The sequence below is a fragment of the Chanodichthys erythropterus genome, chromosome 24, assembly GCF_024489055.1.
Source record: "Chanodichthys erythropterus isolate Z2021 chromosome 24, ASM2448905v1, whole genome shotgun sequence".
NCBI classification, from domain to species: domain Eukaryota; kingdom Metazoa; phylum Chordata; class Actinopteri; order Cypriniformes; family Xenocyprididae; genus Chanodichthys; species Chanodichthys erythropterus.
This window is the reverse complement of record NC_090244.1, coordinates 2225001-2244253: the sequence shown is the minus strand read 5'-3', so window position 1 is coordinate 2244253 and position 19253 is coordinate 2225001. Positions and strand designations below refer to the sequence as shown.

General features: G+C 35.6%; 1 protein-coding gene across 7 annotated transcripts in view; it reads right to left on the bottom strand.

The window, feature by feature from the left end:
- The window catches only part of fbln1 (fibulin 1), a 111870-nt gene that overhangs the window by 66025 nt on the left and 26592 nt on the right, over window positions 1–19253 (bottom strand). For 4 of the 7 annotated variants that reach the window (XM_067379959.1, XM_067379962.1, XM_067379957.1 and 1 more), the window contains exon 15: window positions 3331–3476. In XM_067379959.1, coding sequence (XP_067236060.1) covers window positions 3331–3476 — 146 coding nt within the window. Of the gene's footprint in view, window positions 1–3330; window positions 3477–15870; window positions 18175–19253 lie in introns of those variants that run through there. The other 3 variants (XM_067379958.1, XM_067379961.1, XM_067379963.1) reach the window with 2 other exon arrangements.

Genomic DNA, 19253 nt, shown 5'->3' with positions numbered 1-19253 from the left:
CAAAGGTTTGGGCGACAGACACCAGGGTTGAACCAATTGGCTATCGTTATGTCTATCATTCTGTCTGTCTGTCATTCTATCGGTGTTCTGTTTATCTGCTTATCTTTCATTCTGTCTATCTATCTATCGTTCATTCGATTATTCGTTCTACTGTTCTATCTAACATTCGTTCGATTATTCGTTCTACTGTTCTATCTATCTATCTGTTTGTTTGATTATTCGTTCTACTGTTGTATTTATCTGTCTATCTATCTGTCTATCTATCTATCGTTCGATTATTCGTTCTACTGTTGTATTTATCTATCTATCTGTCTATCTATCTATCTATTGCTTGTTCTTTCATTCTGTCATTCCTACTGTTCTATCTAGCATTCATTTGATTAATCGTTCTACTGTTGTATCTATCTATTGTTCGTTCGATTATTCCTTCTACTGTTCTATCTATCTATATCTATCTATCTATCTATCTATCTATCTATCGTTTGTTCGATTATTCGTTCTACTGTTGTATTTATCTATCTATCCATCTATCTATTGTTCGTTCAATTATTCCTTCTACTGTTCTATCTATCTATCGATCTATCTATCTATCGTTCGTTCGATTATTCATTCTACTGTTCTATCTATCTATCTATCTATCTATCTATCTATCTATCTATCTATCTATCTATCTATCTATCTATCTATCTATCTATCTATCGTTCGTTCATTTGATTATTCATTCTACTGTTGTATCTATCTATCTATCTATCTATCTATCTATCTATCTATCTATCTATCTATCTATCTATCTATCTATCTATCTATCTATCTATCTATCTATCTATCTATCTATCTATCTATCTATCTATCGTTCGTTCATTTGATTATTCATTCTACTGTTGTATCTATCTATCTATCTATCTATCTATCTATCTATCTATCTATCTATCTATCTATCTATCTATCTATCTATCTATCGTTCGTTCATTTGATTATTCATTCTACTGTTGTATCTATCTATCTATCTATCTATCTATCTATCTATCGTTTGTTCGATTATTCGTTCTACTGTTGTATTTATCTATCTATCCATCTATATATCGTTCGTTCGATTATTCATTCTACTGTTCTATCTATCTATCTATCTATCTATCTATTGCTTGTTTGTTCATTCTGTCATTCCTACTGTTCTATCTAACGTTCGTTTGATTATTCGTTCTACTGTTGTATTTATCTATCTATCTATCTATCTATCTATCTATCTATCTATCTATCTATCTATCTATCTATCTATCTATCTATCGTTCGTTCGATTATTCGTTCTACTGTTGTATTTATCTATCCATCTATCTATCGTTCGTTCGATTATTCATTCTACTGTTCTATCTATCTATCTATCTATCTATCTATCTATCTATCTATCTATCTATCTATCTATCTATCTATTTTTTGTTCGATTACTCGTTCTACTGTTGTATTTATCTATCATCTATCTATTGTTCGTTCGATTATTCATTCTACTGTTCTATCTATCTATCTATCTATCTATCTATCGTTTGATTATTCATTCTACTGTTGTATTTATCTATCTATCCATCTATCTATCGTTCGTTCGATTATTCATTCTACTGTTCTATCTATCTATCTATCTATCTATCTATCTATCTATCTATCTATTGCTTGTTTGTTCATTCTGTCATTCCTACTGTTCTATCTATCGTTCGTTCGATTATTCGTTCTACTGTTGTATTTATCTATCCATCTATCTATCGTTCGTTCGATTATTCATTCTACTGTTCTATCTATCTATCTATCTATCTATCTATCTATCTATCTATCTATCTATCTATCTATCTATCTATCTATCTATCTATCTATCTATCTATCTATCTATCTATCTATCTATCGCTTGTTTGTTCATTCTGTCATTCCTACTGTTCTATCTAACGTTCGTTTGATTATTCATTCTACTGTTCTATCTATCTATCTATCTATCTATCTATCTATCGTTTGTTCGATTATTCGTTCTACTGTTGTATTTATCTATCTATCCATCTATCTATCGTTCGTTCGATTATTCATTCTACTGTTCTATCTATCTATCTATCTATCTATCTATCTATCTATTGCTTGTTTGTTCATTCTGTCATTCCTACTGTTCTATCTATCGTTCGTTCGATTATTCATTCTACTGTTCTATCTATCTATCTGTCTATCTATCGATCTATTTTTTGTTCGATTACTCGTTCTACTGTTGTATTTATCTATCATCTATCTATTGTTCGTTCGATTATTCATTCTACTGTTCTATCTCTATCTATCTATCTATCTATCTATCCATCTATCTATCTATCTATCTATCTATCTATCTATCTATCTATCTATCCATCTATCTATCGTTTGTTTGATTATTCATTCTACTGTTCTATCTATCTATCTATCTATCTATCTCTATCTTTCTATCTATCTATCGTTTGTTTGATTATTCATTCTACTGTTCTATCTATCTATCTATCGCTTGTTTGTTCATTCTGTCATTCCTACTGTTCTATCTAACGTTCGTTTGATTATTCGTTCTACTGTTGTATTTATCTATCTGTCTATCTGCCTATCGTTCGTTCGATTATTCATTCTACTGTTCTATCTATCTATCTATCTATCTATCTATCTATCTATCTATCTATCTATCTTTCGTTCGTTTGATTATTCGTACTACTGTTGTATTTATCTATCTATTGCTTGTTTGTTCATTCTGTCATTTGTTCTACTGTTCTATCATTCGTTTGTTCGTTCAATCATTCATTCTACTGTTCTATCAGTCATTCTTGTATTGTTCAGTCTATCATCTATCTATCTATCTATCTATCTATCTATCATTCCTTCTGCTGTTCTATCATTTGTTTGTTCTATCATTCATTCTATTGTGTTATCAGTCATCTATCTATCGTAATTTCTTTTCAAAATATTCAAACATTAAAAGTTATTCAAGCAATTACAAAAATGAGTTTTCTTTTAATTCTACTTATAGTCAAATTTGAATTGCAATCCTGATCATGTTGGCTACCTCAATTCAAATTAATGTTAAATTCAGGAATTTAACTGGAATATAAAAGGTATTCGCAAACCCGTTCTGAATGGAGCACAACCATTTTCAGCTCTCAAGAGGGCGATAGTTTGCTATAAACATTGACAGTTTAACCAACTACACTTTAATCATTTGAATACAACATTTTAGATTAAAATTGTACAATATTTTGTCTAAATAATACAAACAATAAAATGCTAAACTTTGTTTTGGATTAATTTATTTAAACAAAAAATGATCCAATTAATTTCCATGGCTGGTACCTTCTGGTTTGTGGAATTCTCTGAAGGTGGGAAGCGAGATGGCCGTGTGTGAAGTGGACAGGATGGGACTGAGGACGCAGGAGATGTCATTGGGCTGGCAGGACTTCACACATCGTATAAAGTCAGAACGATCCACACTCGGCCTGCTGGAGGAAGACAACACAACCATCTGACCTTTGTCCTGAGTTATATGTCAGTGTCTTTCTAGGATCTGCCAGAGGAATACATGTTAATGATGCAGGATTCGGTTTCCCCCTGTCTGCACCGCTCTCAATGACGACATGCTAAAATGCTAAAGCGCTCCAGACACAGTAGGGCCCATTGTGAATGAGTCGAGCAAACAGGCTGTGATCTCTGGTGATGACTGGGTAAAATAATCTTCCTTCCCAGTTGAAGCTCTCCAACAAGTGGACGCCTTCCAGCAGAACCCACCACAGAACCAAGCACCCAGCAGGCGGGTGAAACCTTTACTACATAAATATTATTTGCACAAACACACTGGCCATTCTTAATATGAAGCTCATAACACAAACAATCAGGTTTTGGGGGGGTAAAAATCAGAACAGAAGACGAGGATAGGCCAAAAATCACACCACAGGAGAATTGGTGGTCGAGTTTCCTGTTAGCCACTCATGGTTTTTCAGTGCTTTTTCGAAGTTGTGACATTGATATAAAACTTTTTCCCAAAAAAATGTTTGGTTTAGCAGAGCATTCCCAGTTTGGTATCCCAAAATTTAATGTGGAATTTAAGGGACGAGGGAGCTTTTAATTCTGAACATCCTGACAAGATAACTTTGACTGCGTTTGGGAAGTTCGCTGGGTAATCAAGCACAGACTTTGGATCACAAATGAGACCTCGTTAATATCTCAATCGTTTCTCCTTGACAACAACGAGATTAAATTTTTAAATCTCATTGCATTTTTGTTTTTATTCTATATTGGCCAGTATTGAATTCAATCATACATGCTCATTACTGTACTTTTATAATCATGAATTGCTCACTTAAAGTCTATAAATCTATACATTTTTAAAGACATTAATAATTTAAACATAATCTTGAGAAAATCTCAAAATAATTCTGTTTTCATACTGTACATTGTAATTTTGTGATGTCTAAATTCATTTTTAACATTTTAAACAACTGCAAACATTAAACTTTTGTAATTTTTTCATTTATTTAGACAAAATATATAAGTTTTAATACAAATTTAAAGATTAAAATTTTATAATTTTGTCTAAAGCACTAAAATTACTATTGTATTTCTAGAATATAAAATAAATTAATACAAAATTTAAGATTAAAATTATATAATATTGTTTAAATAAAACAGTAATATTAATTTAAGACTAAATATATTTTTTTATAAATTTTAATACAAAAAAGTACAAAAAAAATATTTTGTCTAAATAAATTAAATAGTTTTTTGTATTAAGTTTAGACAAGATATTACAAAATTTTACTTATTTTTTTTTTTAATTATTATATTATGTCTAAAAAAATGAAAAATGGTTTCCCATTTAAGTTTTATTTAGTTAAAATGTTACCGATTTTTAATATCAGCCATTTATCAGTCTATTGGCCATAACATAATTGATATTTTAATATTGGTGCATCTCTTGGCTAGCATTAAAATCAGTATGAAACTGATGTTTTGATAGTATTTTCTTCCCTGTTGTGATGTACATCTGAGTGAAACACTTCTCAAACAAGAACAAATATAGGGCGGGGCTTGATTTTGTCAGTGGGGAAATGATTGGATGGTTGTGCTTTGCTATTGGTGGATCTCATGTGAGTGACAGGTTGCCCCGCCCTCATCAGAGATGTCGCTGCAAGAAGGAGGGAAAGTTATTATGATTAAGGATTATAAGGCACATTAATTTAATAAATATAGTGATGTGCACAGATAAATCATTTATAATAAGTACTGCAATATTCCATAAAAAAAAAAAAAAAAACGAAACAAGAAATGTCCATTTTGATTTCATGGTGACTTTAAAGTGAACAGCTCTAGTGAAGTGTGCTTCATTCTTGCAGACGTGCCGTGAATCGTTCACCCTCCATCTCTGAGCGCTTTGATCGGACGCAGGAGCAGCAGCGAAACCCCAAAGCTCAGATCAGGTTACGGGCATTTTTAATGTCGAGAGGGGAGAAGCCCCTGACAGAGAAGTCAAGCCACCGCTGGGCACGGATCTGTAATTAGCAATTAGCGGGTGGGTCCACGTTTTGCTAAGGTCTGAGCCAAAGCCACAAAATGTTCTCCTGCTTATAATACCCAACTTGTGCACGACATGCAGAGCGAGAAAGATGGAGAAAGAGGGGCAAACGGCACAAATAACATCAAAGCTAACATTGTGGCGAACGCCACAGGGGGGAATCCATCGCGCGGCACTCACGTGAGCAAAAAACGCCAAATCCCCATGTGTGACTTGAGGGGAAAAACATGGCTTTTGGACGGGCCGTGTTTCTGGTCAAGCAATAGTTCTCTTTTTCTCTCTGGTAATTATTATTTATAGTCAGTGTCTTGATAGCGCACCAACACAAACACTGCGGCCCATCATTTCTCGGTGCACGGCGGCGATGTAGCTTCGCCACAAATTGTTCAGACCACTGTCCAAAGCCCAGAATCCCATAATTCACTGTCAGAAAGTGTGTGTGTGTGACGGGAGAGAGAAGAAAACCACCGAAACACCACCTAGCGGTGTGAGGAACCTTTAAAGTGCCCCAATTATGTTATTTTACAGGCTCCTAATGTTGTTTTAGAGTCTTCTACAACAGGTTTACATGCATCCAAGATCAAACACTTTCACTTCTCATAATATACATCGCAGCATGTCTGAAATGGTTCCATAAAGGATTGGGCCTCTTTAAACCCCGCCTTTTCTCTGATTGGTCAGATGGCCCAGTCTGTTGTGATTGGTCGACCGCTTACAGTGCATGTCGGAAACCAAACGCACATTATCATATCTGAAGTTCAGCTCCGAGGCTTCCTTAGCACACGATACACAGTAATACGAAAATAATGGCAGTGGTTTTTGCTAGAGGGTTCTTAGGATGTTGTATGTAGTTGCTATGAAATTGCTAGGGTGTTGTAGATGGTTCATAGGATGTTCTAAGTAGTTGCTATGAAATTGCTAGGGTGTTGTAGGTGGTTGCTAGGGTGTTGCTAGATGGTTCTTAGAATGTTCTAGGTAGTTGCTATAAAATTGCTAGGGTGTTGTAGATGGTTGCTAGGGTGTTGCTAGATGCTTCTTAGGATGTTGTATGTAGTTGCTATGAAATTGCTAGGGTGTTGTAGATGGTTGCTAGGGTGTTGCTAGATGGTTCTTAGGATGTTGTATGTAGTTGCTATGAAATTGCTAGGGTGTTGTAGATGGTTGTTAGGGTGTTGCTAGATGGTTCTTAGAATGTTCTAGGTAGTTGCTATAAAATTGCTAGGGTGTTGTAGATGGTTCATAGGATGTTCTAAGTAGTTGCTATGAAATTGCTAGGGTGTTGTAGGTGGTTGCTAGGGTGTTGCTAGATGGTTCTTAGAATGTTCTAGGTAGTTGCTATAAAATTGCTAGGGTGTTGTAGATGGTTGCTAGGGTGTTGCTAGATGCTTCTTAGGATGTTGTATGTAGTTGCTATGAAATTGCTAGGGTGTTGTAGATGGTTGCTAGGGTGTTGCTAGATGGTTCTTAGGATGTTGTATGTAGTTGCTATGAAATTGCTAGGGTGTTGTAGATGGTTGTTAGGGTGTTGCTAGATGGTTCTTAGAATGTTCTAGGTAGTTGCTATGAAATTGCTAGGGTGTTGTAGGTGGTTGCTAGGGTGTTGCTAGATGGTTCTTAGGATGTTGTATGTAGTTGCTATGAAATTGCTAGGGTGTTGTAGATGGTTGCTAGGGTGTTGCTAGATGGTTCTTAGGATGTTGTATGTAGTTGCTATGAAATTGCTAGGGTGTTGTAGGTGGTTGCTAGGGTGTTGCTAGATGGTTCTTAGAATGTTCTAGGTAGTTGTTATAAAATTGCTAGGGTGTTGTAGATGGTTGCTAGGGTGTTGCTAGATGGTTCTTAGGATGTTGTATGTAGTTGCTATGAAATTGCTAGGGTGTTGTAGATGGTTGCTAGGGTGTTGCTAGATGGTTCTTAGGATGTTGTATGTAGTTGCTATGAAATTGCTAGGGTGTTGTAGATGGTTGCTAGATGGTTCATAGGATGTTCTAAGTAGTTGCTATAAAATTGCTAGGGTGTTGTAGATGGTTGCTAGGGTGTTGCTAGATGGTTCTTAGGATGTTGTATGTAGTTGCTATGAAATTGCTAAGGTGTTGTAGATGGTTGCTAGGGTGTTGCTAGATGGTTCTTAGGATGTTGTATGTAGTTGCTATGAAATTGCTAGGATGTTGTAGATGGTTACTAGGGTGTTGCTAGATGGTTCTTAGGATTTTCTACATAGTTGCTATGAAATTGCTAGGGTGTTGTAGATGGTTGCTAGGGTGTTGATAGATGGTTCATAGGATGTTCTAAGTAGTTGCAATGAAATTGCTAGGCTGTTGTAGATGGTTGCTAGGGTGTTGCTAGATGGTTCTTAGGATGTTCTAAGTAGTTGCTATAAAATTGCTAGGGTGTTGTAGATGGTTGCTAGGGTGTTGCTAGATGGTTCTTAGGATGTTGTATGTAGTTGCTATGAAATTGCTAGGGTGTTGTAGATGGTTGTTAGGGTGTTGCTAGATGGTTCTTAGAATGTTCTAGGTAGTTGCTATAAAATTGCTCGGGTGTTGCTAGATGGTTCTTAGGATGTTGTATGTAGTTGCTATGAAATTGCTAGGGTGTTGTAGATGGTTGTTAGGGTGTTGCTAGATGGTTCTTAGAATGTTCTAGGTAGTTGCAATGAAATTGCTAGGGTGTTGTAGATGGTTGCTAGGGTGTTGCTAGATGGTTCTTAGGATGTTGTATGTAGTTGCTATGAAATTGCTAGGGTGTTGTAGATGGTTGCTAGGGTGTTGCTAGATGGTTCTTAGGATGTTGTATGTAGTTGCTATAAAATTGCTAGGGTGTTGTAGGTGGTTGCTAGATGGTTCTTAGAATGTTCTAGGTAGTTGCTATAAAATTGCTAGGGTGTTGTAGATGGTTGCTAGGGTGTTGCTAGATGGTTCTTAGGATGTTGTATGTAGTTGCTATGAAATTGCTAGGGTGTTGTAGATGGTTGCTAGGGTGTTGCTAGATGGTTCTTAGGATGTTGTATGTAGTTGCTATGAAATTGCTAGGGTGTTGTAGATGGTTGCTAGATGGTTCATAGGATGTTCTAAGTAGTTGCTATAAAATTGCTAGGGTGTTGTAGATGGTTGCTAGGGTGTTGCTAGATGGTTCTTAGGATGTTCTAAGTAGTTGCTATAAAATTGCTAGGGTGTTGTAGATGGTTGCTAGGGTGTAACTAGATGGTTCTTAGGATTTTCTACATAGTTGCTATGAAATTGCTAGGGTGTTGTAGATGGTTGCTAGGGTGTTGCAAGATGGTTCATAGGATGTTCTAAGTAGTTGCTATAAAATTGCTAGGATGTTGTAGATGGTTGCTAGGGTGTTGCTAGATGGTTCTTAGAATGTTCTAGGTAGTTGCTATAAAATTGCTAGGGTGTTGTAGATGGTTGCTAGGGTGTTGCTAGATGCTTCTTAGGATGTTGTATGTAGTTGCTATGAAATTGCTAGGGTGTTGTAGATGGTTGCTAGGGTGTTGCTAGATGGTTCTTAGGATGTTGTATGTAGTTGCTATGAAATTGCTAGGGTGTTGTAGATGGTTGTTAGGGTGTTGCTAGATGGTTCTTAGAATGTTCTAGGTAGTTGCTATAAAATTGCTAGGGTGTTGTAGATGGTTCATAGGATGTTCTAAGTAGTTGCTATGAAATTGCTAGGGTGTTGTAGGTGGTTGCTAGGGTGTTGCTAGATGGTTCTTAGAATGTTCTAGGTAGTTGCTATAAAATTGCTAGGGTGTTGTAGATGGTTGCTAGGGTGTTGCTAGATGCTTCTTAGGATGTTGTATGTAGTTGCTATGAAATTGCTAGGGTGTTGTAGATGGTTGCTAGGGTGTTGCTAGATGGTTCTTAGGATGTTGTATGTAGTTGCTATGAAATTGCTAGGGTGTTGTAGATGGTTGTTAGGGTGTTGCTAGATGGTTCTTAGAATGTTCTAGGTAGTTGCTATGAAATTGCTAGGGTGTTGTAGGTGGTTGCTAGGGTGTTGCTAGATGGTTCTTAGGATGTTGTATGTAGTTGCTATGAAATTGCTAGGGTGTTGTAGATGGTTGCTAGGGTGTTGCTAGATGGTTCTTAGGATGTTGTATGTAGTTGCTATGAAATTGCTAGGGTGTTGTAGGTGGTTGCTAGGGTGTTGCTAGATGGTTCTTAGAATGTTCTAGGTAGTTGTTATAAAATTGCTAGGGTGTTGTAGATGGTTGCTAGGGTGTTGCTAGATGGTTCTTAGGATGTTGTATGTAGTTGCTATGAAATTGCTAGGGTGTTGTAGATGGTTGCTAGGGTGTTGCTAGATGGTTCTTAGGATGTTGTATGTAGTTGCTATGAAATTGCTAGGGTGTTGTAGATGGTTGCTAGATGGTTCATAGGATGTTCTAAGTAGTTGCTATAAAATTGCTAGGGTGTTGTAGATGGTTGCTAGGGTGTTGCTAGATGGTTCTTAGGATGTTGTATGTAGTTGCTATGAAATTGCTAAGGTGTTGTAGATGGTTGCTAGGGTGTTGCTAGATGGTTCTTAGGATGTTGTATGTAGTTGCTATGAAATTGCTAGGATGTTGTAGATGGTTACTAGGGTGTTGCTAGATGGTTCTTAGGATTTTCTACATAGTTGCTATGAAATTGCTAGGGTGTTGTAGATGGTTGCTAGGGTGTTGATAGATGGTTCATAGGATGTTCTAAGTAGTTGCAATGAAATTGCTAGGCTGTTGTAGATGGTTGCTAGGGTGTTGCTAGATGGTTCTTAGGATGTTCTAAGTAGTTGCTATAAAATTGCTAGGGTGTTGTAGATGGTTGCTAGGGTGTTGCTAGATGCTTCTTAGGATGTTGTATGTAGTTGCTATGAAATTGCTAGGGTGTTGTAGATGGTTGCTAGGGTGTTGCTAGATGGTTCTTAGGATGTTGTATGTAGTTGCTATGAAATTGCTAGGGTGTTGTAGATGGTTGTTAGGGTGTTGCTAGATGGTTCTTAGAATGTTCTAGGTAGTTGCAATGAAATTGCTAGGGTGTTGTAGATGGTTGCTAGGGAGTTGCTAGATGGTTCTTAGGATGTTGTATGTAGTTGCTATGAAATTGCTAGGGTGTTGTAGATGGTTGCTAGGGTGTTGCTAGATGGTTCTTAGGATGTTGTATGTAGTTGCTATGAAATTGCTAGGGTGTTGTAGGTGGTTGCTAGGGTGTTGCTAGATGGTTCTTAGAATGTTCTAGGTAGTTGCTATAAAATTGCTAGGGTGTTGTAGATGGTTGCTAGGGTGTTGCTAGATGGTTCTTAGGATGTTGTATGTAGTTGCTATGAAATTGCTAGGGTGTTGTAGATGGTTGCTAGGGTGTTGCTAGATGGTTCTTAGGATGTTGTATGTAGTTGCTATGAAATTGCTAGGGTGTTGTAGATGGTTGCTAGATGGTTCATAGGATGTTCTAAGTAGTTGCTATAAAATTGCTAGGGTGTTGTAGATGGTTGCTAGGGTGTTGCTAGATGGTTCTTAGGATGTTCTAAGTAGTTGCTATAAAATTGCTAGGGTGTTGTAGATGGTTGCTAGGGTGTAACTAGATGGTTCTTAGGATTTTCTACATAGTTGCTATGAAATTGCTAGGGTGTTGTAGATGGTTGCTAGGGTGTTGCAAGATGGTTCATAGGATGTTCTAAGTAGTTGCTATAAAATTGCTAGGATGTTGTAGATGGTTGCTAGGGTGTTGCTAGATGGTTCTTAGAATGTTCTAGGTAGTTGCAATGAAATTGCTAGGCTGTTGTAGATGGTTGCTAGGGTGTTGCTAGATGGTTCTTAGGATGTTCTAAGTAGTTGCTATAAAATTGCTAGGGTGTTGTAGATGGTTGCTAGGGTGTTGCTAGATGGTTCTTAGGATGTTGTATGTAGTTGCTATGAAATTGCTAGGGTGTTGTAGATGGTTGCTAGGGTGTTGCTAGATGGTTCTTAGGATGTTGTATGTAGTTGCTATGAAATTGCTAGGGTGTTGTAGATGGTTGCTAGGGTGTTGCTAAATGGTTCATAGGATGTTCTAAGTAGTTGCTATAAAATTGCTAGGGTGTTGTAGATGGTTGCTAGGGTGTTGCTAGATGGTTCTTAGGATGTTTTAAGTAGTTGCTATAAAATTGCTAGGGTGTTGTAGATGGTTGCTAGGGTGTTACTAGATGGTTCTTAGGATTTTCTACATAGTAGCTATGAAGTTGCTAGGGTGTTGTAGATGGTTGCTAGGGTGTTGCTAGATGGTTCATAGGATGTTCTAAGTAGTTGCTATAAAATTGCTAGGATGTTGTAGATGGTTGCTAGGGTGTTGCTAGATGGTTCTTAGGATGTTGTATGTAGTTGCTATGAAATTGCTAGGGTGTTGTAGATGGTTGCTAGGGTGTTGTAGATGGTTCTTAGGATGTTGTATGTTGTTGCTATGAAATTGCTAGGGTGTTGTAGATGGTTGCTAGGGTGTTGCTAGATGGTTCATAGGATGTTCTAAGTAGTTGCTATAAAATTGCTAGGATGTTGTAGATGGTTGCTAGGGTGTTGCTTGATGGTTCTTAGGATGTTGTATGTAGTTGCTATAAAATTGCTAGGGTGTTGTAGATGGTTCTTAGGATGTTTTATGTAGTTGCTATGAAATTGCTAGGGTGTTGTAGATGGTTGCTAGGGTGTTACTAGATGGTTCTTAGGATGTTCTACATAGTTGCTATGAAATTGCTAGGGTGTTGTAGATGGTTGCTAGGGTGTTGCTAGATGGTTCATAGGATGTTCTAAGTAGTTGCTATAAAATTGCTAGGATGTTGTAGATGGTTACTAGGGTGTTGCTAGATGGTTCTTAGGATGTTGTATGTAGTTGCTATAAAATTGCTAGGGTGTTGTAGATGGTTGCTAGGGTGTTGCTAGATGGTTCTTAGGATGTTCTAAGTAGTTGCTATAAAATTGCTAGGGTGTTGCTAGGTGGTTCTTGGGATGTTCTAGGTAGTTGCAATGAAATTGCTAGGGTGTTGTAGATGGTTGCTAGGGTGTTACTAGATGGTTCATAGGATGTTCTAAGTAGTTGCTATAAAATTGCTAGGATGTTGTAGATGGTTGCTAGGGTGTTGCTAGATGGTTCTTATGATGTTGTATGTAGTTGCTATAAAATTGCTAGGGTGTTGTAGATGGTTGCTAGGGTGTTGCTAGATGGTTCTTAGGATGTTCTAAGTAGTTGCTATGAAATTGCTAGGGTGTTGTAAATGGTTGCTAGGGTGTTGCTAGATGGTTCTTAGGATGTTGTATGTAGTTGCTATGAAATTGCTAGGGTGTTGTAGATGGTTCTTAGGATGTTGTATGTAGTTGCTATGAAATTGCTAGGGTGTTGTAGATGGTCCTTAGGATGTTTTATGTAGTTGCTATGAAATTGCTAGGGTGTTGTAGATTGTTGCTAGGGTGTTACTAGATGGTTCTTAGGATGTTCTACATAGTTGCTATAAAATTGCTAGGATGTTGTAGATGGTTGCTAGGGTGTTGCTAGATGGTTCTTAGGATGTTGTATGTAGTTGCTATAAAATTGCTAGGGTGTTGTAAATGGTTGCTAGGGTGTTGCTAGATGGTTCTTAGGATGTTCTAAGTAGTTGCTATAAAATTGCTAGGGTGTTGTAGATGGTTGCTAGGGTGTTGCTAGATGGTTCTTAGGATGTTGTATGTAGTTGCTATGAAATTGCTAGGGTGTTGTAGATGGTTCTTAGGATGTTGTATGTAGTTGCTATGAAATTGCTAGGGTGTTGTAGATGGTTCTTAGGATGTTTTATGTAGTTGCTATGAAATTGCTAGGGTGTTGTAGATGGTTGCTAGGGTGTTGCTTGATGGTTCTTAGGATGTTCTATGTAGTTGCTGTGAAGATGCTAGGGTGTTGTAGATGGTTGCTATGGTGTTGCTAAATGGTTCTTAGGATGTTCTAAGTAGTTGCAATGAAATTGCTAGGGTGTTGTAGATGGTTGCTGTGGTGTTGCTAGATGGTTTTTAGGATGTTCTAAGTAGTTGCTTTAAAATTGCTAGGGTGTTGTAGATGGTTGCTAGGGTGTTGCTAGATGGTTCTTAGGATGTTCTAGGTGGTGGCGATGAAATTGCTAAGGTGTTGCTGGATGGTTCTTAGGATGTTATAGGTGGTTGCTATGAAATTGCTAGGGTGTTGTAGATGGTTGCTAGGGTGTCGCTTGATGGTTCTTAGGATGTTCTATGTAGTTGCTATGAAGATGCTAGGGTGTTGTAGATGGTTGCTATGGTGTTGCTAGATGGTTCTTAGGATGTTCTACGTAGTTGCTATGAAATTGCTAGATGATTGCTAGGGTGTTGTAGATGGTTGCTAAGGTGTTGCTAGATGGTTCTTAGGATGTTCTAGGTAGTTGCAATGAAATTGCTAGGGTGTTGTAGATGGTTGCTAAGGTGTTGCTAGATGGTTCTTAGGATGTTCTAGGTAGTTGCAATGAAATTGCTAGGGTGTTGTAGATGGTTGCTAGGGTGTTGCTAGATGGTTCTTATGATGTCCTAGGTAGTTGCAATGAAATTGCTAGGGTGTTGTAGATGGTTGCTAGGGTGTTGTAGATGGTTGCTATGGTGTTGCTAGATGGTTCTTAGGATGTTCTACATAGCTATGAAATTGCTAGAATGTAGACGGTTGCTAGGGTGTTGCTAGATGTTCTTTTGGATGTACTATGTAGTTGCAATGAAATTGCTAGGCTGTTGTAGATGGTTGCTAGGGTGTTGCTAGATGGTTCTTAGGATGTTCTAGGTAGTTACAATGAAATTGCTAGGGTGTTGTAAATGGTTGCTAGGGTGTTGCTAGATGGTTCTTAGGATGTTCTAAGTAGTTGCTATGAAATTGCTAGGGTGTTGTAGATGGTTGCTAGGGTGTTGCTAGATGTTTTTTGGATGTTTTATGTAGTTGCTATGAAATTGCTAGAGTGTTGTAGATGGTTCCTAGGGTGTTGCTAGATGGTTCTTAGAATGTTCTACGTACTTGCTATGAAATTGCTAGATAATTGCTAGGGTGTTGTAGATGGTTGCTAAGGTGTTGCTAGATGGTTCTTAGAATGTTCTATGTACTTGCTATAAAAATTGCTAGATAATTGCTAGGGTGTTGTAGATGGTTGCTAAGGTGTTGCTAGATGGTTCTTAGAATGTTCTATGTACTTGCCATAAAAATTGCTAGATAATTGCTAGGGTGTTGTAGATGGTTGCTAAGGTGTTGCTAGATGGTTCTTAGAATGTTCTACGTACTTGCTATGAAATTTCTAGATAATTGCTAAGGTGTTGTAGATGGTTGCTAAGGTGTTGCTAGATGGTTCTTAGGATGTTCTATGTAGTTGCTATGAAATTGCTAGATGATTGCTAGGGTGTTGTAGATGGTTGCTAAGGTGTTGCTAGATGGTTCTTAGAATGTTCTATGTACTTGCTATAAAAATTGCTAGATAATTGCTAGGGTGTTGTAGATGGTTGCTAAGGTGTTGCTAGATGGTTCTTAGAATGTTCTACGTACTTGCTATGAAATTGCTAGATAATTGCTAGGGTGTTGTAGATGGTTCTTAGGATGTTCTAGGAAGTTGCAATGAAATTTCTAGGGTGTTCTAGATGTTCTTAGGATGTTGTAGGTTGTTGCTAAGGAATTGCTATATGTTTGCTAGAGTTTTGTAGATGGATGCTAGGGTGTTGCTAGATGGTTTCTTGGACGTTCTAGGTTTTTGCTAGAGCATTTTAGGTGGTTGTTAAGGTAGTGTTTCCCAACTTTTTCCAACTGTTTGTTTTTCTTTTTTTTACATTTTGTTTAATGTTTTCCCAATTATGCTTTTTTTTTTTTTTTTTTTGAGCACAAAGTGATTTTCTGCAAATGAAATTTTGCAAGTGTATTTCTTTAGTTGATTAGTTTACAGTATCAAATTAAAGTTTTATAAATATTTTGAATTACATTTTATTTTTATATTTTATTAAAAAATTATTTTTTTGTCTATAGTTAAAGCTTAATGTTTTTTTTAAGTACTTCAGCTTAAAAGAAAAATTAAAAATGTCTTGTCAACTAGCTGAATTTTTGTTTTCATTTTTATTTCAAGTAATGGCAATGTTTATTATTATTATTATTTATGGTTTTATTTAACAACATTAACCCTGGTTAGCAGTTAGCATCTTTCAGGTCTCTTCAAAGATCGATGTCATCAGATCGGTCCGTCTGTTTCTGGGTGTATGTGGGTGGATTAGTGGCTAATGTAGCCTTTAAATAAAGGCTAAAGGGTTCAAATGCCTGGCTAATAATCCAGCTAACCGCTTCAATGATTAATGGATGCTTCTGACTAATTAAATGTTAATAAAATCACGTCAGGGTGGGTAGTGCACATGCCGTGTGGTAATTTTCCAACCGCCGTTCTTCCATTTAATTTCTCCAGTGTATCATAAAAAAAAACATTTTAAAGCCAAGATAAAATACAAGAATGCTAAAGTAAGTAATATTTTATTAGAAAATAATAGACTCAAATAATAGAATAATAATAAGAAATGATTTTGACTCCAGTTGATTTGCTTTGCCTTACAGCACCATCTAGTGGCCAGTACATATAGACGTCTGATTCAAGTCTCACATCTGATCACAGTTTGGGTGTTTGAGAGTAGTTTCAGCAACAGTCATAGACTAGAGTATATAATGAACAGCAGTTTTGATACATGAAGAACATCACCTCAGGTAATATATTCCCATTAAACACCTGAGGATCTTTGCTTTCAGCAGTTTCTATCATTACACTAAAGTCCTGCATCTTGAGAATAATGTTGCCTTCAAGTCCCCATAGGCTGATCATATTAATCATTTCTTTTAAATATAATTTCATTTCAAAATTCATTTCTACCAGTTTATGTGCATATTTTAATGAATTTTCTTTTTAATTTTATTGTGAATTTCTTTTTGCCACTTTGCATATTTTACTCAAACACATTTTTTTTTTTTTAATTTGTGAATTTTTTTACGGCTTTGTGGATGTTTTACTGAAAATATATTTTATTTATTGTGAATTTTTTACCACTTTGTGCATATTTTACTCAAACATTTTTTTATTTGTGAATTTACCATTTTGTGCCTATTTTACTGATTTTTTTTTTTTATTTATTGGAATTTTTTGCCACTTTGTGCATATTTTACTTAAACACATTTTTTTTAATTTGTGAATTTATTGCTTTGCGCATATTTTACTGAAAATATATATTTTTTTATCTATTGTGAATTTTTTACCACTTTGTGCATATTTTACTGCAAAAACATTTTTTTTAATTATTGTGAATTTTTTTTACCACTGTGCATATTGTATTGCAAATACATTTTTTTTAATTATTGTGAAATTTTTTACCACTTTGTGCATATTTTACTGCAAATAATTTTTTTTAATTATTTTGACTTTTTTTTGCCACTTTATGCATATTTTATTGCAAATACATTTTTTTAAAAAATTTTTGTGCATTTTGTTTTACCACTTTATGCGCATATTTTACTGCAAATAATTTTTTTAATTATTGTGAATTTTTTTTACCACTTTATGTGTGTATTTTACTGGAAATACATTTTTTATTTATTGGGATTTTGTAACGATTTGTTCATATTTTACTGCAAATAAATTTTTTAAAAATTGTGATTTTTTTTTTTTACGACTTTATGTGCATATTTTACCGCAAATAAATTTTTTAAATCATTGTGGGTTTTTTTTACCGCTTCATATTTTACTGCAAATGCATTTTTAGTTTGTGAATATGTATTTATTATTTAATTTAATCTGCATTTTATAGTGTTTTTTATTTCAGTTGTTCATATTCAGTGGAAATGTAACATTTAAAAAAGATTTGGAAATGAAATGAGACGGGTGCACTGACATATTAAAAAATAAAAATCAAGCTCCACCCTTCATTTGTGCATTTGTTTATTATCATTTTTTTTACCACTATATGTGCATATTGTAATGTAATATTCAGTTATTTTATTTATCTATCTATCTATCACAGAACTCTCCAGTTTATTGTTTTGAGATGTTCTGCAAAGCTAGCAACAGTAACCAAGGGGGCGGAGCTTAGCAAATTATCATTTAGAAACTGGATTTTCGTGTCAGAAGCAAATTAGTATCAATTGATCACGTTGTAACCAAACTAGGGAACTGTCCAGAAGGACTTGAAGGCAACATTAGCCGAGACACCAGAGGCACATGGGAGCGTCTGCTATCAAACGGTGCTAATCAAGCGTTAATGATACACAGAAAGCGTCTGGTTTCATTCAGTGATGGCGTTGCTCAGCTCATCCGGGGTTACAAACAAGCGTATCTTGAAGAGGTAAACGCTAAGGTGTCCGAATCGCCTAAGTTTCATCTCCAGAGAGATTTCAAAGTCCTGAGGAAGCGTGATGGGTTTCTGGACCACCAAGACGCCGCCGTGGTCCAAGCGTTTGGCGGCGAAGTAGCCTCCCTGGTTACCGTCCACGATGGCCACCTCGATGTCGTCCCCGAGCACGGAGTTGGAGGGGCCCATGCGGAAGATGTTGGTGGGAATGGGGATTTTGGTGGGGAATGTCAGGTGGTAGTAGGTAATTCTCACAGGCAAGGCCAGGCACTCGCTAGACTGATTACAAGGCAAGCGCTCACAGCGACTGATGGAGAGAGAAACGGGGGAAAGAGAGAAGAGAGAGGGGTTAGAATGGTGCAGTGCACGACATGCGGAAAAGTGTGTGATTTTAGGGGGTGGGGTTTGTTTGAGGGGGAGGAGCATTCACAGTGACATCACAGGCTGACAGCTGGAAGGAAAAATCCCATTTATTTTCTACCTTTAGTCAATTAAAGTAAAGTTTGTAATATCAAGTCGGCGTGGTTCAGTTTTATTGAAACATTCTTTTGTGAGAAAATGAATGGGAAACGGAAACTGTTGCAATCTTATCAGCAGGGGGATATTAATGATATTAACATGTATTAATGAAACTTTGTGCACTATTCATGCTTTGCGTTCATGCACAATGTGACCAGCAGATCTGTTAGAAACCCCAGTTCTCATATTAATACCTTCCTGAAACATTTGAGCTATATGTGAACTCCTTAAAGATTATATGAACTAATATTTGCGTCATTTTGTATTATTTTTTTTTAAATAACTAAAATATATTAATTTGTTTGTTTATATTTTATATAATTTGTATTATATTTTTTATATTACTCATTAAATAATATTTTATATAACATATATAAAATTCTATTTAATCTATTTATAGGTATTATATTATTTTTTATTATTCTTTATAATAAATAAATTATTTAAAGTTATTATTTAATATGTATTTAATATTTAATTTATATATAAAATACTTTATATATAAAATAATTATAAAATAAAGTTTTATTATGTTTTTATTATTTTTGTTTTATTTTGTTTATTTATTTATTTTATATCATATTCAGTGGAAATGTAAATCATTTGTATTATATTTTTTATTTGTTTATATTGAGCAGCAATGTCTGTTTTTAATTATATTAATTAAATAATATTTTATGTATTTTTTATATATGATATAATTTTACATTTAAAAAATACATTAGCATAAATATAGTTTACATATTATATTTTATATAATTTAAAACATGTAAAATTAAATCATATATAAAATGTTTAATGTATTTATTTTATAATAAATAACATTAAATAAATAATATAAATAATTTATTATTTTTTATTTTATAT